This window comes from Sapajus apella, unplaced genomic scaffold (assembly GCF_009761245.1).
Source record: "Sapajus apella isolate SASKATOON/1434 unplaced genomic scaffold, GSC_monkey_1.0 scaffold144, whole genome shotgun sequence".
Taxonomy (NCBI): Eukaryota; Metazoa; Chordata; class Mammalia; order Primates; family Cebidae; genus Sapajus; species Sapajus apella.
The window spans coordinates 386,593-412,208 of NW_022437084.1; the positions used below are offsets into that span (position 1 = coordinate 386,593).

Here is a 25,616-nt window from a genome sequence, read left to right on the forward strand (position 1 = left end):
AGTTTACTGATTTATTTTGTTAATAAAGCAGTGACATATGACAGAAAATTAAGAATATTATACATTGATTTAACAAATAGGCCAGGCAACCCTGTAATTCCAGCACTTTGGGAGGCCAAGGGGAGTGGATCACCTGAGGTCTAGAGTTTGAGACCGGCCTGATCAACATGGTGAAAACCCCAAATTAAAAAAAAATTAGCCATGCATGGTGGCAGGTGCCTATAATTCCGGCTACTCTGGAGGCTGAGGCAGGAGAATCACTTGAACCCAGGAGGCAGAGGTTGCAGTGAGCCAAGATCGCACCATTGCACTCTAGCCTGGGCAATATGAGTGAAACCCCATCTCAAAAAACAAACAAACAAACGAACAAAGGTCATAGGAAATATCTAAGCAGCACATAGCTAAGAAATTACTAGATAATTAATACTCAAGCCAAGAATGAAATTGGAAAAAACATGATATTAAACAAGATCTCAAAAAACATCATTATCAACAGTAAACATGGGATCCATTTCTTCTAATTTAAGGCAAGGAAAAGGGCACTGGTCTGTGCTACAATCACCACTGCACAGGAGGCCTGAGCAGGGACCAGAAGCAGAGGAAAAAAAACAGAAAAAAAAAAAAAAGTGTGGGTAGGAGGCAGGAAAAAGCAGGATCTGTTAGAACTAAGGAATGACAGGCCTGTAACCAAAACAGAATGCTATTTTAGCATATTAACTAATACAAGGCCTGGCATGGTGGCTCACGCCTGTAATCCCAGCACTTCAGGAGGCCAAGAGGGCAGATCACTAGGTCAGCAGATCGAGACCATCCTGGCTAACACGCTCAAACCCCATCTCTACTAAAAATACAAAAATTAGCCAGGAGTGGTAGCGCGCCTATAGTCCCAGCTACTCAGGAGGCTGAGGCAGGAGAATCGTTTGAACCCAGGAGGCGGAGGTTGTGGTGAACTGAGATCGTGCCACTGCACTCCAGCCTAGACGACAGAGAGAGACTCTGTCTCAAAAGGCAAAAAAAAAGCAAGTAATATAATAGAAGAAAACAACAAAGTATAACAACTATTTATATAGCATTTGTAAATTTCATTAATCCATTTTAAGTAATCCATTATAAGTTTCATTAATCTATAAGTAATCAAGAGATGATTTAAAGTATATAGAAGGATGTGTGCAGTTTAAATGCAAATACAGCCATGCATTGCTTAGTAACGGGACTTGTTTTGAGAAATGTATTTTCAGACCATTTCATTATTGACTGCACTTACATAAGCCACGATGGTATAGCCTACTACACATCTAGAGTATATGGTGTAACCTATTGTTAAAAATCTATACATCATGTTATGTACCGAATACTATAGCCAACTGTGACACAATGGTATGTACTTGTAAATAAAAATATGTCTCAACCTAGAAAAGGTACAGTCATAATATGATATAAATGTTTAAAAAATGGTACATCTGTATAGGGCACTTACCATGAATGGAGCTTGCAGAGCTAGAAATTGCTCTGGATGAGTCAGTGAGTGTGTGGTGACGGAATGTGATGGCCTAGGACACAACTGTGTACTACTGTGGATTTTATAAATACTGAATACTCAGCCACATGTGGTGGCTCACACTTATAATCCCAGCACGTCTGGAGAACGAGGCAAGCAGATTGTTTGAGCCCAGAAGTTCAAGACCAGTTTGCGCAACATGGCGAGACTCCTGTGCCTACAAAAAACAAATACAAAAATAAGTTGAGGAATGGTGCAACACAACTCTAATCCCAGCTAACCAGGAGTCTGGTGGGACGATCCTCTGAACGTAGGAGGTTGAGGCTGCAGTGAGCCAGGATCACACCATTGCACTCCAGCCTGGGCGGCAGTGTGACAGCCTGTCTCAAAAATAAATACATACATTCTTCTGTATAAGAGCTAAAAAATATGCCAGGCCCGGTGGCTCACGCCTGTAATCCAAGCACTTTGGAGGCCAAGGCGGGCGGATCACCTGAGGTAGGGAGTTCAAGACCAGCCTGTCTAACATGGTGAAACCCCCTTTTTAAAAAAAAAACAAACCGGGCGCGATGGCTCAAGCCTGTAATCCCAGCACTTTGGGAGGCCGAGACGGGTGGATCACGAGGTCAAGAGATCGAGACCATCCTGGTCAACATGGTGAAACCCCGTCTCTACTAAAAACTACAAAAAATTAGCTGGGCATGGTGGCACGTGCCTGTAATCCCAGCTACTCAGGAGGCTAAGGCAGGAGAATTGCCTGAACCCAGGAGGCGGAGGTTGCGGTGAGCCGAGATCGCGCCATTGCACTCCAGCCTGGGCAACAAGAGCGAAACTCCATCTCAAGAAAAAAAAAAAAAAAAAAAAAAAAGAGCTAAAAAATAAAAATATATACATGCATACATACTTACTGTATATTTAGGCTATACTAACATGTTTTTTCTCAATAACAAATTAACCTTAGCTTACCGTCAATTTTTGACTTTCTAAACTTCTAAATTTAACTTTTTACCTTTTACAATAACATTTAGCTTAAAACAGACATTGTATGGCTGTACAAAAATATTTTGTCTTTTAAAATTTATTTTCCCCTTTTAAACTTTTTTCTTTTTTTTTTTTTTTGAGACGGAGTTTCGCTCTTGTTACCCAGGCTGGAGTGCAATGGCGCGATCTTGGCTCACCGCAACATCCTCCTCCTGGGTTCAGGCAATTCTCCTGCCTCAGCCTCCTGAGTAGCTGGGATTACAAGCAGTTGCCACCATGCCCAGCTAATGTTTTGTATTTTTAGTAGAGACGGGGTTTCACCATGTTGACCAGGATGGTCTCGATCTCTTGACCTCATGATCCACCGCCTCAGCCTCCCAAAGTGCTGGGATTACAGGCTTGAGCCACCGCGCCCGGCCATCCCTTTTAAACTTTTTTAAAATAAAATATTAAAAAAAATTTTTTCTCATTTAAAATTCATTTTCCCCCTTTAAACTCTTTTAAAGAGTTTCAAGTTTGTGTCCTGGTCTCAACAACCAGGACACAAACACATACATTAGCCTAATGCCTACACAGGGCCAGGATCATCAATGTCACTGTCTTCCAGTGCCACATCCTGTCGCAATGGAAGGTCCTCAGGGGCAATAACATGTATGGCGCTGTCATCTCCTGGGATGACAAAGCCTTCTTCTGGATACCTCTTGAAGAACTTGCCTGAGGCTCTTCCAGCTGAGTAGGCACTCTTTTCAGTTCGTCTGAGCCGTGAATCTGAAAGTCAGCAGATTGGGAAACAATAGACAAAGGAAGAAAAATATCTGCAGTGATTTGCTTGCTTATTTTTTCTTCCTAAATGTTCTTGTGAGCAGATAATGAACCATGAACTTTCCTATTAATAAACACCTTTTGAGGTTGGGCGCGGTGGTCCACACCTATAATCCCAGAACTTTGGGAGGCTGAGGCAGGCAGATCACACAAGTCTAGGAGTTCGAGACTAGCCTGGCCAAAATGGTGAAATGTCTCTACTAAAAACACAAACATTAACTGGGCGTAGTGGCAGGCGCCTATAATCCCAGCTACTCAGGAGGCTGAGGCAGGAGAACGGCTTGAACCCACGAGGTGGAAGTTGCAGTAAGCCAAGATCGCGCCACTGCACTCCAAGCTGGGGGACAAAGCAAAACTCTGTCTCAAAATAAATATGTAATTATAAATAAACACCTTTTGGTGTTGAAGTTCATGTTTTCAAACTTTTTAAGAAGCTTGTTGAGGTCTGTACAAGTTTCTGCTAAACCCTTCACTGTGAAAGTTCCTGGATTTTTTTTTTCTCTTCTCCTTCACTTTCCTACCCGCTTACCTCTTCTTCAGCTACGTGTTCTTGTATCAGTTTCAACAACTTACTCGCTTATTTCTCATGAACCCCCTCTAGGACCATCGCAATGTCATCCTCACCCACACCCAGGTTAAAGCTGTCTGGTAACAACCTAGGTTTGTTTACTCCAGCATCATCACAGACACAAGGAATGCACTAGACTATGACGTCATGACTGCTCTGATGTAGCTAGGCAACAGGAATTTTTCAGCTCCAGTGTAATCTTACGGAACCACCATCATAGATCTGCTTGTTGACCAAAATGTCATTATGCAGTGTATGACTGTAGTACCCAACTTTACATAAGGGACTTGAAGATCACCTGATTTTGGTATCCTCAGGGGTTGTGGAAACAGTCCCTTTGATATTGAGGGATGACTGTATGACTTAAACATACTGGAAAAACAGACGATTCAATTCCTGGGCAAATTAGAGTGGGACTGGCCGGGTGCAGAAGCTCTCATCTGTAATTCTAGCACTTTGGGAAGCCAAGGTAGGCAGACTGGCTGAGCTCATTAGTTCAAGACCAGCCTGGGCAACATGGTGAAACTCCATCTCTATGAAAAATACATAAAACTCGCGGGATGGCCGGGCGCGGTGGCTCAAGCCTGTAATCCCAGCACTTTGGGAGGCCGAGGCGGGTGGATCACGAGGTCAAGAGATCGAGACCATCCTGGTCAACATGGTGAAACCCCGTCTCTACTAAAAATACAAAAAACTCGCGGGATATGGTGGCGTATGCCTGTAATCCCAGCTACTCAGGAGGCTGAGGTAGGAGAATCACTTGAACCAAGGAAGTGGAGGTTGCAGTGAGCCGAGATCATGCCACTGTACTCCAGCCTAGGCAACAGAACGAGCCTCTGTTTCAAAAAAAAATTTTTACAAACTGTATTAAGCCTGATGCAGCGGCTCATCCCTTTAATTCCGGAGCTTTGGGAGCACAAAAGAGGGGTACTTTCTAGAAGAAGAAATGTGGTTAATGTAATATTTTTTGTTTTAAAGATAGAAGAGTAGAAGGAAAATAAAACTTTTATTTTGTGTAGGAATGCATTTGAATGAATGATGCCTCCATCTGGGTACATTTTGGGAGGCTGAGGTGGGAAAATGACTTGAGCTCAGGAGTTTTAAACCAGTCTGGGCAACATAGCAAGACCCCAACTCTACTCAAAATATTAGCATGGCACAGTGGCACACACTTGAAGTCCCAGCTACTCGGGTGGCTGAGATGGGAGAATCGATTTGGCCCAGGAAATCGAGACTAGCCTAGGCAACATGGCAAGACCCCGACCCTACAAAAAAAAAATATTAGAGGCAAACTGGCATGCACCTGTAGTCCCAATATTCGGAAAGCTACGGTGGGCGAATTGTGAGCCCAGGAGGTCCAGGCTGCAGTGAGCTGTGATCATGCCATTGCACTCCAACCCCAGAGATAGAGTCAGACCCTGTCTCCAAAATAAACAAACCAGGCTGGACATGGTGGTTCATGCCTGAAAATCCAGCACTTTGGGAAGCCGATGTGAGTGGATCATAAGGTCAAGAGATCGAGACCATCCTGGCCAACATTGCGAAACCCCGTCTGTACTAAATATACAAAAATTAGCTGGGCGTGGTGATGTGTGCCTGTAATCCCAGCTACTCGGGAGGTTGAGGCAGGAGAATTGCTTGAACCTGGGAGGCAGAGGTTGCAGTGAGCCGAGATGGTGCCACTGCATTCCAGCCTGGAGACAGAGCAAGACTCCACCTCAATAAATAAATAAATAAAAATATTATCCAGGCATAGTGGTGCATGCCTGTAGTCCTGCCTATTGAGGAGACTGAGGCAGGAGGATCACTTGAGCCTAGGAGTTCGAGGTTACAGTGAGCTATGATTGCCTCACTGCACTCCAGCCTGTGCAAAAGAGGGAGACCTCATCCGTTATAAAATAAATAATTAATTAAAAATAAATTTAGGCTGGGCGTGGTGGCTCACGCCTGGAATCCAAGCACTTTGGAGGCCAAGGCGGGCAGATCACCTGAGGTCGGGAGTTCGAGACCAGCCTGACCGACATGGTGAAACCCCGTCTTTTAAATAAATAAATAAATAAATAAATAAATTTGGAAACAGATAGGTCACTGGTGACTCAGATAAAGGAGCACTGGAATGGTAGATGTGATAACTTGATTGGATGGAGTCAACCAAGAACTGGAGGCAAGAATTGAAGACAAGCTATAAACAAGATTTTAGTGTACTATGCTCTAAAATACAGCGTGCAAGAGGGGTACTTCCTGCAGGGAGAAATGTAGTAAATACAGTAATTTTTTTCTTAAAGATTGAAGAAAGGAAAGAAAATAAAGGCTTTAGTGAGTATGTGAGTGTGTGTGTGTTTTAATGGATAATACCTCCATTTCAGAATGCCGATCAAAATAATTTTCCTGGCTCACACCTGTAATCCCAGCATTTTGGGAGGCTGAGGCAGGTGGATCACCTGAGGTCAGGAGTTCAAGATCAGCCTGACCAACATGGCGAAATCCCGTCTCTACTAAAAATACACAAATTAGCCAGGCGTGGTGGCGCACCCCTGTAGTCCCAGCTACTTGGGAGGCTGAGGCAGGAGAATCACTTGAACCTGGGGGCAGAGGTTGCAGTGTGCTGAGATTGCACCACTACACTCCAGCCTGGTGACAGAGCAAGACTGCATCTCAAAAAAATAAAAATAAAAAATAATTTCGTAGACAAAAAATTTAGTAACACCTTAGAGGAAGCATGTCATCCCACTCTGAGACTGTGAGTGGGGCTGGCACATGGTGGACAATCTCAGGATCAGCAGCAGCCAGGGGCAGGGACAGATCATTCCGCATCGCTACTGAGTAGATATCACAGGCCCTCAGACAAGTGGATGCACCAAGTCCTTTACTGGTTGAGGTAAGAAGAAAAACCAAGCTGTTTACTACACTCATATTCAGCACAGAATACTACACCTCTTGTTACCACAATGTGTTTTCCCCCATGGCTGAGATGGAGTGTCACAGTTGCCTAGGCTGGAATGCAGAGGTGCAGTCTTGGCTCACCGCAACCACCACCTCCTGGGTTCAAGTGATTCTCCTGCCCCAGACTCCCGAGAAACTGGGATCACAGGCACGTGCCATCATGTCCAGCTAATTTTTGTAGTTTTAGTAGAGACGAGGTTTTGTCGTGTTGGCCAGGCTGATCTCGAACTCCTGACCTCAAATGATCCGCCCACCTCAGCCTCCAAAGTGTTGGGATTACAGGTGTAAGCCATCACGTCCAGCCCATGCTGACCAGTTCTGTGGTACACTCACAGTTGTGTATCCCACAAGTTAACTCAATTTTGATACCGTCTACCTGGAGGCAGGCAAAGATCCCACAGGTTAAAGATGCAGTCCCACAAGACCGCCCCTCAGTTTAGATGCAGATAAAAAGCTCACGCCTGTAATCCCAGCACTTTGGGAGGCCGAGGCGGGCCGGATCACTTGAGGTCCGGAGTTCGAGACCATCTGGCCAACATGGTGAAACCACGTCTCTATTTAAAAAAAATAAATAAATAAATAAATAAATAAAGCATGGTTTCTGACTGGACACACTGGCTCACTCCTGTAATATCAGCACTTTGGGAGGCCGAGGCGGGTGGATCACCTGAGGTTGGGAGTTTGAGACCAGGCTGACCAACATGGAGAAATCCCACCTTTACTAAAAATACAAAATTAGCCAGGCATGGTGGTGCGTGCCTGTAATATCAGTTACTGGGGAAGCTGAGGCAGCAGAATCACTTGAACCCGAGAGGCAGAGGTTGTGGTGAGCTGAGATATTGTGCCATTGTAGTCCAGCCTGGGCAACAACAACAAAAGCATGGTTTCCAAGAGCCTCTGCTTTTTTTTGAGACAGAGTCTTGCTGTTGCCCAGGTTAGAGTGCAGTGGCACGACCCTAGTTCACTACAACCTCCACCTTTTGGGATCAAGAGATTCTTGTGCCTCAGTCAAGTAGCTGGGACCACAAGCATATGCCACCATGCCCAGCTAATGTTTGTATTTTTAGTAGAGATGGGTTTTCACCATGTTGGCCAGGCTGGTCATGAACTCCTGACCTTAAGTGATCTGCCCGCCTTGGCTTTCCAAAGCGCTGGAATTACAGGTGAGAGCCACTATGCCTGGTCCAAAAGCCCCTCATTTTGATTAGTTTACTAGGAAGGCTCTTCCATCTGGCTGTTCATCTGTATCCCCTGTAATATTGTTTGTAACAGAGATGAAACTAAGCGAAAAATTTCCCTAAGTTCTGTGAACCACTCTAGCAAATTCACAAAATGTGAGCAAAATTCCCCAGTTTATAGTTGGTTGATTGGTCATAAGGCTGTGGTCCCAACCCAAGACTTGCAAGTGGCACTTGACGTGGGAGCAGTCTTGTGGAACGGAGCTCTCAACCTGTAGAATCTGATGCTAACTCCACATACAGAGTGCTAAGTGTGAAACTGAGTTAAATTACAGAATACCCAGGTGGTGTCTGATGAATTGCTTGTTGGTGGGAGATAATCCCCACACATTTTGGTGACCAGAGATGTGGCATTGTGTGTTGGTTGTTCACTGTTGTGTTGATTGTCAGAGTAGGAAAAACACTTTGGTTTTCCCTTCTATCTTACACACTCACCTACACCTGAATGAGGCAAGTCACTGACCTATGGCTGAATAGGGATTGTGAATGGAAGCTAACCTGTGATGCCAAGAATTGCAAAATGCACTTGCCTTATAGGCAGGAACTTTGCAAGTCTCATCTTCACCTGTATTTTTAAAATAAATTTTATATTTACAAGATTATAGTCTTGAGCCACAGCGCACGGCCTCCTAATCGTAATATTCAATCAACTCTTCACTCACCTGCACTCAGGGTCCCTATCTCCTGTCATGAGCATGTTTCCCTCCCTCACTGTGCACATCTTTCTCATTCTCACCTGCTTTCTCCCGCCTTTCTTCACTTCATTTTCCGGACCTTTTCCTGTCCTGCTGTTTCTCCCCCTCTTCCCTCTGTTCCTTCTCTTCCACGTGTTCTGCTCCATTACGGCAAGTTGTTTTACCCCTAGTTCCTCTTCGTGTCCCATCTTTGTCCCCAATTTCCATAAACGGCTGCCCGTTTCTTGCCGTCCCTGTCTCGGCTTCCTCTCTGCTCTCCCTACGGAAAGAAGTCTCGAAAATCCGAGTTTACCTGGCCCAAGGCAGAACGACCGGGAACAGGACCCGTCGCCGAGCGATTTTAACACACGAGGAAGCGACCGCCGGACCCTCACAGAGACTCCTGAATTGACACGGGGTGAATGGAGATGCGGAGATTTCAAGGTCTTCGTCGGCCCACAGATCCCCGTACAGAACAGCGGGGGAGCTGGGAATCCCAGACCGAATCCAAACAAAAGGAAACCGCCGCGCTACGGCACGACCTTCGAACCACGGGATCTGTTTCCGGGTCGGCAAAAAACTGCGCGCGCAACCGAGGTCGCGGGACGCGAAGGGGCGGGGCCGGGGCGTCCCTCCACAGACTGCCTGCAAAACCCGGAGTTCTTTTTCTGTGGGCTCAGATGACCAGGGGCAGACATGCTGTCTCTACTATGGCTGATTAAACAAATATAAGTTTGATATGCTTATTAGCTTATAGAGCTCTGGGTACACTGAAGTTTATACCCTGAAATAAACAATAGTGAATGAAAAGCACAGCACAAGAGAACAGCTTGTTAGCTTGTAAAAGCACGCGCAGAAGCGGCAATGGGAGGCCTAAAGTTAGACCGTCTGAGAGCGCCCCGTTAACCATGGCACATCCGCGGTGTGGCTGCAGGGCAGGAAAGCACTGCCTTGGTCCCACGAACTCCCTTCCAACATGAGGTCTGCACAGGGGTCTTGTAAACAGGGCTTGTGTAGCACTCGGGAAAGGTCGGCGACCTCTGCTCACAAGATCCAGGAGGGTCTTTGCAGATGGGAGCTGGCAGGGCAGGAAGGCGTTGCGGGCGGAGGTAGTGCAACACCTCCTGCTCTGCCTCTGTTGTCAGAATATGGGGTAATCTCAGTTGCCCTATGTCCACAGTGCTCGGGAGATAAAAGCCCCTTGATGCAGGGCCGGGAGCGGTGGCTCACACCTATAATCCCAGCACTTTGGGAGGCCGAGGCGGGTGGATCACGAGGTCAAGAGGTCGAGACCATCCTGGTCAACACGGTGAAACCCCGTCTCTACTAAAAATACAAAAAAAAATTAGCTGGGCGTCGTGGCGCGCGCCTGTAGTCCCAGCTTCTGGGGAGGCTGAGGCAGGAGAATCGCTTGAACCGGGAGGCGGAGGTTGCGGTGAGCCGAGATCACGCTACTGCACTCCAGCCTGGGTAACAAGAGCGAAACTCTGTCTCATTAAAAAAAAAAAAAAAAAAAAGCCCCTTGATGCATCGTGTGTGGTCAGAACTGGTGGCGCCCTACCATCTGTGTTCAGCTGCAGCTGCATTATTAATAACGATCAGTGGTAAAACGTGGTGTACTAGATTAGCTCCTCTCAGAAGAACCACCCACTGTATTCTAATGATGCACGCTTCTCCCCGTGGCTATCTTGCCCCACAACAGTTTCAAGGCCTCCCCAGATAGTTTCAAGGCCTCCCCTGATAACCACCCCCTGCTTTCCACCCCTCAACTAACGAGTGTGTACACCTAATAAAAACCTGTGGAAACCAGAACTCGGGGCCAACGTGGTCCTCGTATGTTACATTGGTTCCCTGGACCCACTCTTTGAACTCTTTGTCTTTATTTCCTTTTTTTTTTTTTTTTTTTTTTTTTTTCTTAAAGACGGGGTTTCACCTTGTTGGTCAGGATGGTCTTGAACTCCTGACCTCAGGTGGTCCGCCCGCTTTGGCCTCCAAAGTGCTTGGATTACAGGCGTGAGCCACCACGCCCGGCCCTTTATTTCCTTTCTTAATCCCTTGTCAGTGCTGGGGCTTGGGCACCTACAAACAGGGTTGGGGCTGGTACTCAACACTTTGCCTGGATCCTATGCGGGCCACCACATTACGTTTAGGCATTATGTGTCTTTAGGCTCCCGTTGGCTCTGAGTCCTTGTTTTGTATAACCTGGTCAGCTTTGAGGAGTCCTGGTTAGGTACAGCAGGCCATTGATGTGCTATTGGGGACTGCCACTCTGTTGGGATGCGTCTGATGTTTCCCATGGTTAGACAAAGGTCAGGTATGTTGGGTAGAAAGACGAAGGAGAAGAGCCATTTTTATCACATTCTATCAAAGGTGCACACTGTTAACGTGACTTAATCCCCTGTGGATGCTGACCTTGATCACCTGAGGCTGTCTGTCAGGTTTGTCAGCCAGAAGTTCCCCTCATTCACTTGTTACACTCTACTGTTTAAAAGGAAGCAGCTGTGTGCAGCCTGTATTCGTGGAGTTGGGAGTTACATGTATTCCACCAAGTGTCTACAAGAGTTATTTGGAATTCTTCTGCATAGAAGCTAGGTCTCTTCTCTCCCAATTACTTATTTATTTAATCATTCATGCATATCAGAAAGTGCCATTTAATGGTTCAAACTATCAATTATTGACATCACATTCTTCCTCTCACTCTTAGTTCATTAATAGATCCTTCTCGGTCTCTTCATGGTATCCCATTTGTCTTCCATAATCTAGAAGGGGTCTGGGAGCATATGGTTCTGAGGCAGGAAAAAGTCAGATTCTGAGCAAAACTTAAGGAAGCAGAAGGTCCCGTGAGAGGTACACTTAGCGGAGAATCTCTTGTGGCTCAAACCTCCACATGTCCCGCACTCTCCATGTGAGCCCCCATCTGCTTCCAGGGTCCATGGAAATAAAAAATCCTTCCAAATACTGCAGATGGAAGATGCTCACTCGATACTGTAATTGTTTCTGGTAACTGAGGACTGAGACAAATTATTAGAAAAATTATTTTTGACTTCCCTAGCACGCACTGCCACTATGCTAAAGGTAAAGTATAACTGTCGTTCTTCAGGGAGGTGAAGTCACAGAATCACAGGCCTTTAACTCAGGGTCTGACTGTCTCCCTCTCACAGATACACTGGCTGTGGTAACCTCACACTGAGCCCACCGTCCTGGGGGCAGGAGGAGGTCTGGTGAATATGTTCTATTTTATTCTGAGAGGCGCATCTGTGAAGGGAAGGAGGGCTTCAGGAGTCTGGAGAAGTGCTTATGTCAGAAAATTCTTCTTCATAAAAACTGGTCCACAGCAATGTCCCAATGAGTCGCTGAAATAACTCCTGGAGCATTTGGTCATATACACTCTATACAAATCCTGCTGCCTCTGACTGTAATTTAATGTAATCCACACTTGTGGTAACAGTTGATGTTATATCCTATTACTATTATCTGATATTTAAATCACACTTCAATTATAGTCGTGAAGTTTATCCAGCCTACAAAAATTACACTATTTTCAGGATAACAGAGGTGTCGGTGTAAAGCCTCTTTTCATGTCATGATGAATGAATAGAACTGTGTGACAGTTCTATCAAGAAGCTGAGTGTCTGAGAGGCAATGGATAAAATATAAATAACTTTTTTTTTCTGAAAACTGGGCACATTATGTGCTTCATGGACACAGCACTATCCACAGAAAATATCTGTGGTCTGGGCTGGGCGCGGTGGCTCAAGCCTGTAATCCCAGCACTTTGGGAGGCCAAGGCGGGTGGATCACGAGGTCAAGAGATTGAGACCATCCTGGTCAACATGGTGAAACCCCGTCTCTACTAAAAATACAAAACATTAGCTGGGCATGGTGGCACGTGCCTGTAATCCCAGCTACTCAGGAGGCTGAGGAAGGAGAATTGCCTGAACCCAGGAGGCGGAGGTTGCGGTGAGCCGAGATCGTGCCATTGCACTCCGGCCTGGGTAACGAGAGCGAAACTCCGTCCCCCAAAAAAATAAAAAATAAAATAAAAAATAATAATAATAATAAATAAAAAATCTGTGGTCTGCTGATTATAGTGAAACTATGATCCCTCTTGGCCTTAGGCAATATCTGTTTGTGGAAAAGTTGACATTATGATAAGTCTCATATGAAAAAAAATCTGAGGATTGGCAGTTTTCGGGTGCAGATGCAGCTTGTGACAGTTCTGTTAAAAAGGAAAAAGAAATGGTGGATGGGTGTCACCACACCTGTAATCCGAGCATTTGGGAGACCAAGGTGGGAGGCTCCCGTGAACCCAGGAGTTCAAAACCAGCCTGGGCAACAGAACAACACTCTGTCTCTACTAAATAAATAGTAGCCAGACATGGTGGTGCGTGGCTGTGTTCCCTGCTACTTGGAGGCTGAGATGGGAGAATTGCTGGAATCTGGGAGGTTGAAGCAACAGTGAGCTGTGTTCATGCCACTGTGTTCCAGCCTGGGCCACGGAGCAAGACCCTGTCTCAATGACCCTTTTAGTGTTTGTCTTTTCTTCAATGTCAGTAATTACGTTATTCCTAGATTTAATGTGCCTTCATTATTTAAAAAAAAGTTTTTTTGTTTTTTTTTTTTGAGACGGAGTTTCGCTCGTTACCCAGGCTGGAGTGCAATGGCGCGATCTCGGCTCACCGCAGTCTCCGCCTCCTGGGTTCAGGCAATTCTCCTGCCTCAGCCTCCTGAGCAGCTGGGATTACAGGCACGCGCCACCATGCCCAGCTGATTTTTTTGTATTTTTAGTAGAGACGGGGTTTCACCATGTTGACCAGGATGGTCTCGATCTCTTGACCTCGTGATCCACCCGCCTCGGTCTCCCAAAGTGCTGGGATTACAGGCGTGAGCCACCATGCCCGGCCCCCCAAAAAAATTTTTTTTAATAGAGACAGTGTTTCACCATGTTGGTCAGGCTGGTCTTGAACTCCTGACCTCAGGTGATCCACTTGCCTCAGCCTTCCAAAGTGCTGGGATTATAGGCTTGAGCCACCAAGTCCTGCCATGTGCCCTCATTATTAATCCATCATATGATATGTAATCAGTAATAATTTAACCTCAGTCCTACAGTATTTTGTCTCTTAACATGTTTCAGAAACCCATTACTTAGCCTACCATATTATGGTGCAAAGATCTCCATCACTTTATTTTTATTTTATTTAATTAATTAATTAATTTTTTTAAAGATGGGGTTTCACCATGATGGCCAGGCTGGTCTTGAACTCCTCACCTCAGGTGATCCACCCACCTCGGCCTCCCAAAGTGCTAGGATTACAGGCGTGAGCCACCGCGCCCGGCCTCTCCATCACTTTAAAATGGCAAAGGACGCCAGTGAAAATAAGTAGTCATGCGCTATATAACGATGTTTTGGTCAACTACTGACCACATATACAACGGTGGTACCGTAAGATTACAATGGAGCAAAAAAAATTCCTACTGCCTAGTGACACTGCAGCCGTGGTAACATCACAGCACAATTATCTTATTTTTAAAAAATAAATTTAGGGTAGCCCAAGTGTCCAGCGTTTCTATTTTATTTATTTTTTTTTTTGAGACGGAGTTTCGCTGTTGTTGCCCAGACTGGAGTGCAATGGCACGATCTCGGCTCACTGCAACCTCTGCCTCCCGGGTTCAAGCAATTCTCCTGCCTCAGCCTCCCGAGTAGCTGGGACTACAGGCACGCACCATCATGCCCAGCTAATTTTTGTATTTTTAGTAGAGACGAGGTTTCACCTTGTTGACCAGGATGGTCTCAATCTCTTGACCTCGTGATCCACCCGCCTCGGCCTCCCAAAGTGCTAGGATTATAGGCTTGAGCCACCGCGCCCGGCCGTGTCCAGTGTTTCTAAAACCTACAGTAGTGTGCAGCGAGTCCTCGGCCTCCACATTCACCCGCCACGTGCTCACACTGCCTCACCCAGAGTAACTTCCGGTTCTGGAAGTTCCAGTCATGGTGCCTTGTACCGGTGCACTTTGTTCCTAGCTTTGTTGTTATTGTTTTTTCCTGGCAACTTTCATTTAAAGTTCCTATTTTTTTTTTTTTTAAATATACGGATTTTTCACTCTTGTGCAATGGCGTGATTTCAGCCTACTACAACCTCTGCCTCCAGGGTTCAAGTGATTCTCCTGCCTCAGCCTTCCAAGTAGCTGGGATTACAGCCATGCCACTATGCCCGGCTAATTTTGTATTTTTAGTAGAGATGGGGTTTTGCCATGTTGGCCAGGCTACTCTTGAGCTCCTAACCTCAGATGATCCACCTGATTTGGCCTCCCAATGTGCTGGGATTACGGGTGTGAGCTACTGTGCCCAGCCCCACTTCCATTACATTTGTAAGGTTTCTCTGTATTACAGATTATCTGATGAATAGTTAAGATTTGAAGGCACACTAGATGCTTTGCTATAGTCATTACATTTGTAAGGTTTCTGTGCAACATAAATTCCTTGATGTTTTACAAGGTGTGAGATTTGTTTTTCATGTTTTATTATTTTAGGTTCAAGGAGTTTGTGTACATGACTCAACTGTATGTTGCAAAAGTTAGGTGTACAGATAATTTTATCACCAAGTAATCAGCATAATACCCAACAGGTAGTTATTAAATCTTCATCTCTTCCCAACCTCCACCCTTAAATAAGCTCCAGTGTCCACTGTTCCCTTCTTTGAGTACATGTGTATTCAATGTTTAGCTCCCACTTATAAGTGAGAACATGGGATATTTGATTTTCTGTTCCTGCATTAATTCACTTAGGATAATAGCCACAGCTCCATCCATGTTGCTGTAAAGCACACAATTTTGTTCTTTTTTACAGCTGCATAGTATTCCATGGTGCATATATACCACAGTTTCTTTATCTGGTCTGGTGTTGGGCATTTAGGTTGATTCCATGTCTTTGCTATTATGAATTAACATACACATGTATATATCTTTATGGCAAAATGATTATATTCCTTTAGGTATAAACCCAGTAATGGGATGCTGGGTTGAATGCTATGTGGTTTTAAGTCTTTGAGAAATCGCTGTACTGCTTTCCACATTGGCTGAGTTAATGTACATTCCCACCAGCAGTGTATAAGTATTTCCCTTTCTCTGTAGGCTTACCAGCATCTATTTTTTGACTTTTTAATATACTCATTCTGATAGATGTGAGACAGTATCTCGTTATGGCTTTGACTGCATTTCCTTAATGATTAGTGATAATAACCATTTTTCTCATATGCTTATTGGCAGCATGTATGTCTTCTTTTGAGAAGCGTCTATTTATGTGCTTGGCCCAGTTTTTAATGGGGTTGTGTTTTCATTGGTGATTTTTCTTTAGAGATTCTGGAAGAGATCTTCATCAGATGCAGTTTGTAAACATTTTCTCCCATTCTGTAGGCTGTCTGTTTATTCTGTTAATAGCTTTTTTTTTTGCTGTGCCAAAGTTATTTAATTAGGTCCCATCTGTCAATTTTTGTTTTCATCAAAAATTGGGGTCTTCTGGGATATGGCAGTGGCTTTGTGTCTTGCTACAGGCAGAATTCTGGGTCTTGTCTTCGCTGTTCTCTGTCCTCTGCTACTAGAGGCCCAGCCTCTTGTGGCCTTGTGACCTGCTGGTACTGGAGAACCACAGCTAAGACGTCAGGACCCCCTGGAAGCTTAGAAATGACTCTTGCTCTTTTGCCCAGGCTGGAGTGCAATGGTGCTATCTCAGCTCACTATAACCCCATCTTCTGGGTTCAAGCCATTCTCCTGCCTCAGCCTCCAAGCAGCTGGATTATAGGTGCTAGCTACCATGCCCGGCTACTTTTTGTATTTATAGTAGAGACAGAGTTTCATGTTGGTTGGCTGGTCTTTAACTTCTGACCTCAGATGATCTGCCTGCCTCAGCCTCTCAAAGTGCTGGGATTGTAGGCATGAGCCACTGTGCCCCACCTTGTTTATAAATTAACTTTGGAATGAAAAAATAAACTCTACTGGATCATAAAAAAAAAAAAAAAAAAAAAAATTGAGGTCTTCATCAAGTCTTTTCCCAGGCTTATGTCCGGAATGGCATTTCCTAGGTTTTCTTCTAGGGATTTCGTAGTTTTATACTTAAGTCTTTAATCCATCGAGTTAATTTTTGTATACTGTGAAGAACAGGGGTCCAGTTTCAATGTTCTGCATATGGCTAATCATCTACACCAGCACCATCTACTGAATGAACTTCTTATTTCATTGCTTGTCAGCTTTGTTGAGGATCAGATGATTGCAGGTATATGCCTTTATTTCTGGATTCTCTAAGCTATTCCATTGATCTGTGTGTCTGGTTTTGTACCAGTACCATCCTGTTTTAGTTACTGTAACCTTGTAGTATGGTTTGATGTTGGGTAGTGTGATGCTTCAAACTTTGCTCTTTTTGCTTAAGGATTGCTTTTGCTATTTAGGTTGGGCTCTTCTGGCTCCAAATACATTTTAGAATGCTTTCTTCTAATTCTGTGAAAAATGTCATTGGTAGTTTGATAGATAGAGCATTAACTCTGTAAATTGCTTTGGGCAGTATTTAAATAATATCGATTTTTCCTATCCATGTTCGTGAAATATTTTCAATTTGTGTTGTTTCTGATTTCTTTGAGCACTGCTTTGTAATTCTCATTGCAGAGATCGTTCACTTACCTGGTTAGCTGTATTTCTGTTTTATACTTTTTGTGGCTACTGTGAATGGGATCATGTTCTTGATTTGGCTCATAGCTTGGACATTACTGGTGTATAAATACGCAACTAATTTTTGCATATACATTTTGTATCCTGAAACTTTTTTGAAGTTGGGTATCAGATCTAGGAGCCTATGGGCAGAGACTACGGGTTTTCTAAGTATAGAATCATATCATCTACAAGAGAAACTGCCTTCCTCTCTTCCTATTTGTATATGCCTTTTCTTTCTTTATCTTGCCTGACTGCTCAGCTTAGGACTTCCAGTACTATGTTGAATAGAAGTGGTGAGATGGTCATCCCTGTTGTGTTACAGTTCTCAAGGGAAATGCTTCCAGCTTTTGTCCATTCAGTATTATGTTGGCTGTGGGTCCATCATAGATGGTTCTTATTGAAGTATGTTCCATTGACGTGTAATTTGTTGAGGGCTTTCAATATGAAAGGATGTTGAATTGTAATAAAAACCTTTCTGCATATAAAGAGATGATCATGGTCATGTGGTTTTTGTTTTTACTTCCGTGTATATGATGAATCACATTAATTGATTTGTGTATGCTGAACCAAACTTGCAGTCCAACAGTAAGGCCTGCTTGATCATGGTGGATTAGCTTTTTGATGTGCAGATGGATCTGGTTTACTATTATTTTGTTGAGGATTTCTGCACCTATATTAACCAGGAATACTGGCCTCAAGTTTTCTTTTTTCATTGGTCTGTCAGGTTTTGGTATTAGAACGAAGCTGGCCTCATATAATCAGATAGGAGTCCCTCTGGATCTATGTTTTGAACAGTTTCAGTACAATTGGTAACAGCTCTTCTTTATAATCTGGTAGAATTCAACTATAAATCTGTCGGGTCCAGAGCTTTTTTGATAGCTTTTCAATTCCTGATTCAATTTGGGAACTCACTATTGGTCTGTTCAGCATTGCAATTTCTTCTTAGGTTGGGCTCTTCTGGTTCCAAATAAATTTTAAATGTTTTCTTGGTTCAATCTTGGATGGGTTATATCTTTCCAGCAATTTATCAATTTCTTCTAAGTTTTCTAGTTTGTGCCTGTAGGTGTTCATAGTAATCTCTGAGGGTTTTTCATATTTCTGTGGGGTTGGTGGTAATGTCACCTTTGTCATTTCTGATTGTTTTCTTTAGATCTCCTTTTGCAAGGTGTGAAATTTTGTTGAAGACTTTTCCACACATTCATTACAATTGTGAAGTCTCTTCAGTATATATTCTCTAATGAATTATTAGAAAAAGTTGTGTTTGAAGACCTTGTCATATTTTTTACATTTGCAAATTTCTTTCCAGTATGGAATAACAGATGGGTAGCAAGGCTTGAGTGCACACTAAATTCTTTGACATATTTATTACATGTGTAGTTTCTATCCCATATGAACCGTCCAATGTTGTGCTAGGTATGAAATGCGGGTGAAGGCCTTATCACACTCATTACATTTGTAAGGTTTCTCTCCCGTGTGAGTTTTCCGATGTCGTGCAAGGTGTGCAATCCGATTGAAAACCTTGCCACACTCATTACATTTATAAGGTCTTTCACCAGTATGAATTCTCTGATGATTGGTTAAGGATAACTTGTGTCTGAATGCCTTGCTGCATTCATTACATTTGTAAGGCTTCTCTCCGGTGTGGATTACAAGATGGGCTGTAAGGCCCGAATACTCACTAAATGCTTTACCACATTCATTACATTTGTAAGGCTTCTCTCCGGTGTGAATTCTTCGATGTCGTGCAAGATTTGAAAGTTGATTAAATAGTTTTCCACATTCATTACATTTGTAAGGTTTCTCTCCTGTATGAATTCTCCAGTGTTGTGCTAGGTGTGAATTTTGAATAAAGACCTTACCACATTCGTTACATTTGTAAGGTTTTTCTCCAGTATGAATTTTCTGATGTCGTACAAGGAGTGCAATTCTATAGAAGGCCTTGCCACATTCATCACATTTGTAAGGCTTCTCTCCAGTATAAATTCTCCAATGATTTGCTAGAGATGACTTATGACTGAAGCCCTTACCACATTCATTACATTTGTAAGGTTTCTCTTCAGCATGAATTCTTTGATGCCGTGCAAGGTAAGAATTATTGCTGAAGACTTTACCACATTCATTACATTCATAAGGCTTCTCTCTGATATGAATTCTTTGATGTCGTGCAAAGTTTGAATTGTAACTAAAAACCTTGCCACAGTCATTACATTTATAAGGCTTCTCTCCAGTATGAATTCTCCAATGCTCTGCAAGGTGTGAATTACGACTAAAGACCTTGCCACATTCATTACATTTGTAAGGTTTCTCTGTGGTATGGATTACTTGATGGTTAGTCAGGCTGGAAGACACTCTAAAGACTTTGCTATGCTCATTGCATTCATAAGGTTTTTCACTAATGTGTACCTTCTGTTCTTGCAGGAGGAATGAAGAATCATCAAAATCATTCCTATTAAAAACAGGGGTTTTGACACTGGAAGAAATTTCTTGAAGAGATGAAACAGAGGAACTGTGGTTGATAAAGTTTTCAACTTGATTACATCCATTTATTACCCTTTCATCTGGAAATAGCTCCAGTTCGGACAGATGTAAGTGAAAGGATACTCCAAGCTGTGTTTTAATTTGTTTGTTTTCTGCATTGCCTCCCAGTGCACAGCTGCTCCCTAAAAAAACAAGAAAAGAGTGAAATTCAGATCCATAATTTTGGCATGTTTAGAGTCTGATGAAAAAAACTAGAATCTGCCTCATCTGACTCAAACACTGTAAGAAATATCAGCATACTTTGTACATCACATTGGCAGTGCTGAAAACAGAAAAGGGTAAGGTGATGCCCTGCGGCGCTGACAAATCTGTAGGAGTCAGGAGGATTATAGGTGAGTTTGGGAGGGATTATGAGCAGAGAAACAGAACAGGAATTGAAAACTTCTGAGAAACTCCGTCTCTACTAAAAATACAAAAATTAGCAAGGCATAGTGGGCATGCACCTGTAAATTGAGATCATGCCGTTGCACTCCAGCCTGGGCAACAGGGCAAGACTCCGTTTCGGGGTGGGGTGGGGGGGGGGGGGGGTATCAGCTCCAAAGACCAAAAACAAAAAACAGTGAAGAAAAGTAAACAAACACTAATAAGTTTTTGGATGCTCTCAAGTGAAACAATATTCAAATTATTAGAGGTTCATAAGGAGAAGACAGAGGATTAGAAATAGCAAATGAAGAAATAATGTCCAAATAATTGTCCAAATCCCAGTTCTGAAGAAAGACCTGAATATACAATTCAAGAAGCTTGACTATTAGGATTAAAATTAACCCAAAGATATTTGACAGAGATACATTATAAACAAATTATCAAACATCAAAGACAGGGAAGAATCTTGACAGTAGCAACAAAAAAGATATTTGCCATCTAGAGGAAAATGTGTAAGACCATGTACTTTTCCAGCAGAAACTTTGCATGCTAGAAGGCAGTGAGATTATATATTCAAAGTGCTTGGGCCAGGCATGGTGGCTCACGCCTGTAATCCAAGCACTTTGGAGGCCAAGGCGGGCGGATCACCTGAGGTCGGGAGTTCAAAACCAGCCTGACCAACATGGTGAAACCCCGTCTTTAAAAAAAAAAAAAAAAAGTAAAAAGAAAGTGCTTAAAAACAACCAAGAATACTGTATTTAGCAAAAGGCACCTGCAAAAACAAAGGAGAAATTTAGACTTTCCTCAATAAAGAAGAGCTAAGGAAGTTCATTAGTGCTCTAGACCTGTCCAACAAGAAATGCTCCAGGGAGTCCTTCAAAATAAAATAAAAGGAATCCAGATAGTACTGGTAACCCAAATTTGAAGATAAAATTCTCCACTGAAGTAAATAAATGGGCCAGGTGCAGTGGCTCACAAATGTAATCTCATCACTCTGAGAGGCCGAGGCAGGCGGACTGCTTGAGGTCAGAAGTTTGAGATGAGACTGGCCAACATGGTGAAACCCCATCTCTACTAAAAATACAGAAATTGCATGGTGGTGCATGCCTGTAATCCCAGCTACTCGGGAGGCTGAGGCAGGCAAATCACTTGAACCTGGGAGGCGGAGGTTGCAGTGAGTCAAGATTGCACCACTGCACCTCAGCCTGGGTGACATAGTGAGACTCCATCTCAAAATGAAAAAAAAGTAAATAAATGATCAAACAGAGACATGTATCACTGCACTTTTTATTTGTAGCTTTGCTTTTAATTCTTCCCTAGCATGTGAAAGACAAAATCTTATGAAGAATTATAATGTATGTTTATGGGGACAGAACATATACAGAAGCAATTTCTGCCATTAACAACATAAAGTGAGAGAGAGTCATAAAGTAGTGCTGTGTGCACATAATCAAAGTCAAGCTGTTAATACTTTATGTTTTAAAATTTAATTAAAAAAAATTTTTTTTGAGATGGAGTCTCACTCTGTTGCCCAGGCTGGAATGCGGTGGCACGATCTCAGCTCACCGCAATCTCTGCATCCCAGGTTCAAGCGATTCTCCTGCCTCAGCCTCCTGAGTAGGTTGGAGTTTCCTCATGTTGGCCAGACTGGTCTCAAACTCCTGACCTCAAGTGATCCGCCTACCTTAACCTCTCAAAATGCTAGATTACAGGAGTGAGCGACAGTGCCCAGCCAAGCTGTTACCCTTTTAAAATGGATTGTTTGACCTGTATAATGTTTTATGTAACTGCAATGGTAACTACACACAAAGAAACAACAGAGGCTGGGCACGGTGGCTCACACCTGTAATCCCAGCAGTTTCGGAGGCTGAGGTGGGTGGATCACCTGAGGTCAGGAGTTTGAAACCGTCCTGGCCAACACGGCGAAACTCCGTCTCTACTAAAAATACAAAAATGAGCCTAGCATAGTGGCATGTGCCTGTAGTCCCAGCTACTCAGGAGGCTGAGGCAGGAGAATCACTTGAACCCAGGAGGCAGAGGTTGCAATGAGCTAAGATCATGCCACTGCACTGCAGCCTGGGTGACAGAGCAAGACTCCGTCTCAAAAAATAAAAAAACAATAAAAAGCCAAAAGAATATACACAAAATGAAACAAGATGAAAATCAAAGCATGTCACTACAAACCACCCCCCCCCGCACACACACACACACAAGACGGCAGCAAGAGAGAAATGAAGGAGAAAAATTTGTAAGATGCTACAAGATCTACAGATATTATGTGACTAAATGACAACAGTAATTAAGGCCTTCTCTATCAGTACTTGAAATCTAAAGACTTAATTTTGTAATCAGAAAAAACCACAATCTAACCAAATCTTATCCACAAGCGACGTCCTTAAACTGTAAGGACATTTACTGGCTGAAATTGGAAGGATGGAAAAAGATACTCCATGCAAATGGTAACCAGCAGAGAGCAGCGGTGCTTATGTTAACATCAGAGAGAATATGCTTTTACTCAAAAACTGTTATAAGACACAAAGCTTATGATGACAACGAAGGATTCAATTCACCAAGAAGATATAACAATTATACATACATAAGCACCAAACATCACAGCGCCTAAATATAAAATGAAAACACTGACAAAATTCAAAAGAGAAATAAACAGCTCCACAATATACAAGTGGACTTTACTATCCCATTTTCAAAAATGGATGGAACCAGATAGAAGAATAAATAGAGGACTAAATCATCACAGTGGGCCTATTAGACAAGACAGATGTATACTGAACACAGCATGTTACGAGTGCACAATACAAATTTTCTAAATGCCTATAGCACAATTTTTAGAATACATGTCATGTTAAGACAAGCAGCAAATTTTTAAAAAATTTAAAAGTGGGAAAGTATAAAATGATTCCTATCATGATGAAATAAAACCAGGAATTAGCAGCAAGAGAAAAAATGGAAAAATCTACAAGTATGTCCAAATTAAACAACATGCATAAAACCAACGATTCAGAAATCATGAAGGAAATTAGAAAATATCTTGAAACAAAGGAAAAGAAAAATGACACACCAGAACATAGGAACTACAACAAAAACAATGCTGAGAAGGATATTATAACAATGTAAGCTTACATTAGAAATAAAGAAATGGCCAGGCACGGTGGCTCAAACCTGTAATCCCAGTACTTTGGGAGGTCAAGGCAAGAGAACCGCTTGAAGACAGCAGTTGCAGACCAGCCTGGACAACAAAGTGAGACTCCATCTCTACAACTGTGCACCTGTAGTTCCAGCTACTTGGGAGGCTGATACATGAGGATCAATTGATGCCTAGAGTACCAAGCTTCTGTGAACTATGATCGCACCACTGCACTCCATCCTGAGTGACGGAACAAGACCCAATCTCAAAAAAAAAAAGAAAATGAAAAAATAAAAAATTACATATGAACAACCTAACCTTATACCTCAATGAAGTAAACAGACCAGGTGTGGTTGCTCAAGTCTGTAATTCCAGCACTCTGGGAGGCCAAGGTGGGCGAATGACAAGGTCAGGAGTTCAAGACCAGCCTGACCAATATGGTGAAATCCCATCTCTACTAAAAATGTGAAAATTAGAAAAATTAGGTGGGTGTGATGGCCCATGCCTATAGTCCCAGCTACTCAGGAGGCTGAGGCAGAAGAATTGCTTGAACTCAGGATTGGGAGGTTGCAGTGAACGGAGACAGTGCCACTGCACTCCAGCCTGGGCGACAGAGCCAGAATCTGTCTTAAAAAAAAAAGATAGAAAAAAGAAGTAAACTAAACCCAAAGGTAGCAGAAAGAAAAATTAAAGACTCAAAAACACGGCCGGGCACGGTGGCTCAAGCCTGTAATCCCAGCACTTTGGGAGGCCGAGGCGGGTGGATCACGAGGTCAAGAGATCGAGGCCATCCTGGTCAACATGGTGAAACCCCGTCTCTACTAAAAATACAAAAAGCATTAGCTGGGCATGGTGGCGCATGCCTGTAATCCCAGCTACTCAGGAGGTTGAGGCAGGAGAATTGCCTGAACCCAGGAGGCGGAGGTTGCGGTGAGCCGAGGCCGCGCCATTGCACTCCAGCCTGGGTAACAAGAGCGAAACTCCGTCTCCAAAAAAAAAAAAAAAGACTCAAAAACAAAGAATAGAGAAGCACTAGAGAAAGTCATGAAACTGAAGGTTCATATTATTGGGTTTTTTAATTTTTTTGTTTGTTTTTGTTTTTTTTGAGACAAAGTCTGGCTCTGTCATCCAGGCTGGAGTGCAGTGAGGCCATCTCTGCTCACTGCAACCTCCACGTCCTGGGTTCAAGTGTTTCTCCTGCCTCAGCCTCCCAAGTAGCTGGGATTACAGATGCCCGCTACCATACCTGGATAATTTTTGTATTTTTAGTAGAGAAAGGGTTTCCCCATGTTGGCCAGGCTGGTCTCAAACTCCTGACCTCGAGTGATCTGCCTGCCTTGGCCTCCCAAAGTGCTGGGATTACAGGGGTAAGCCAACACACCTGGCCAGCCCAGCCAATTTTTTGTATTTTTAATAGAGACAGGATTTCACTGTGTTGACCAGGCTGGTATTGAACTCATGACCTCAAGTGATCTGCCTGCCTCAGCCTCCCAAAGTGCTGTGATCACAGGCACAGGCCACCACACCCTGCCAAGGGTTCATATTGTGAATGATAAGAAGACTGGCAAACCCTTAGCAGATACCCTGAAAAAAAAAAAAAAAAAAAAATCAAAAAACCACGAAGCATGACATTCAAATATCTAAAATTAGAAATGGAAAAGAGGGCATTACAAATGAATGGTTACAGGCAGGACGCAGTGGCTCAGGCCTGTAATCCAGCACTTTAAAGAGGCCAATTTGGGCAGATCACTTGAGGTCAGGAGTTTAAGACCAGCCTGGCCCACATGGCAAAATAATCTCTGTTAAAAATACAAAAATTGCCAGACGAGGTGGCTCACGCCTGTAATCCCAGCACTTTGGGAGGCCAAGGCAGGTGGATCACAAGGTCAGAAGTTCACCAGCCTGGCCAAGACGGTGAAACCTGTCTCTACTAAAAACACAAAAATTAGCCGGTGGCAGGCGCCTGTAATCCCAGCTACTCGGGAGGCTGCGGCAAGAAACTCACTTGAACCTGGGTGGCAGAGATTGCAGTGAGCTGAGATTGTGCCACTGCACTCCAGCCTGGGCAACAGAATGAGACTCCGTGTCAAAAAATGAAAATGAAAATAAAACGCACTAATGAATGTTTACAAATGAAAATGAGTTG

The 25,616-nt window shown here is 43.4% G+C and overlaps 2 protein-coding genes across 4 annotated transcripts in view; both read right to left on the reverse strand.

Annotated features, from left to right (window-relative positions):
• The window catches only part of LOC116540719 (zinc finger protein 610), a 19,487-nt gene extending 10,181 nt beyond the window's left edge, over nt 1-9,306 (reverse strand). The window contains exons 1-2 of the mRNA XM_032264381.1: nt 9,038-9,306; nt 1,478-1,715 (exon numbers count right to left, since the gene is read on the reverse strand). Coding sequence (XP_032120272.1) covers nt 1,478-1,480 — 3 coding nt within the window. The 5' untranslated portion in view covers nt 1,481-1,715; nt 9,038-9,306. The remainder of the gene's footprint in view (nt 1-1,477; nt 1,716-9,037) is intronic.
• The window catches only part of LOC116540713 (zinc finger protein 480), a 201,146-nt gene that overhangs the window by 155,998 nt on the left and 19,532 nt on the right, over nt 1-25,616 (reverse strand). For 2 of the 3 annotated variants that reach the window (XM_032264365.1, XM_032264364.1), the window contains one exon: nt 17,924-20,084. The exons of the other annotated variant lie outside the window; for it this stretch is intronic. In XM_032264365.1, coding sequence (XP_032120256.1) covers nt 18,805-20,084 — 1,280 coding nt within the window. In that variant the 3' untranslated portion in view covers nt 17,924-18,804. Of the gene's footprint in view, nt 1-17,923; nt 20,085-25,616 lie in introns of those variants that run through there. 3 annotated transcript variants of the gene reach the window in all.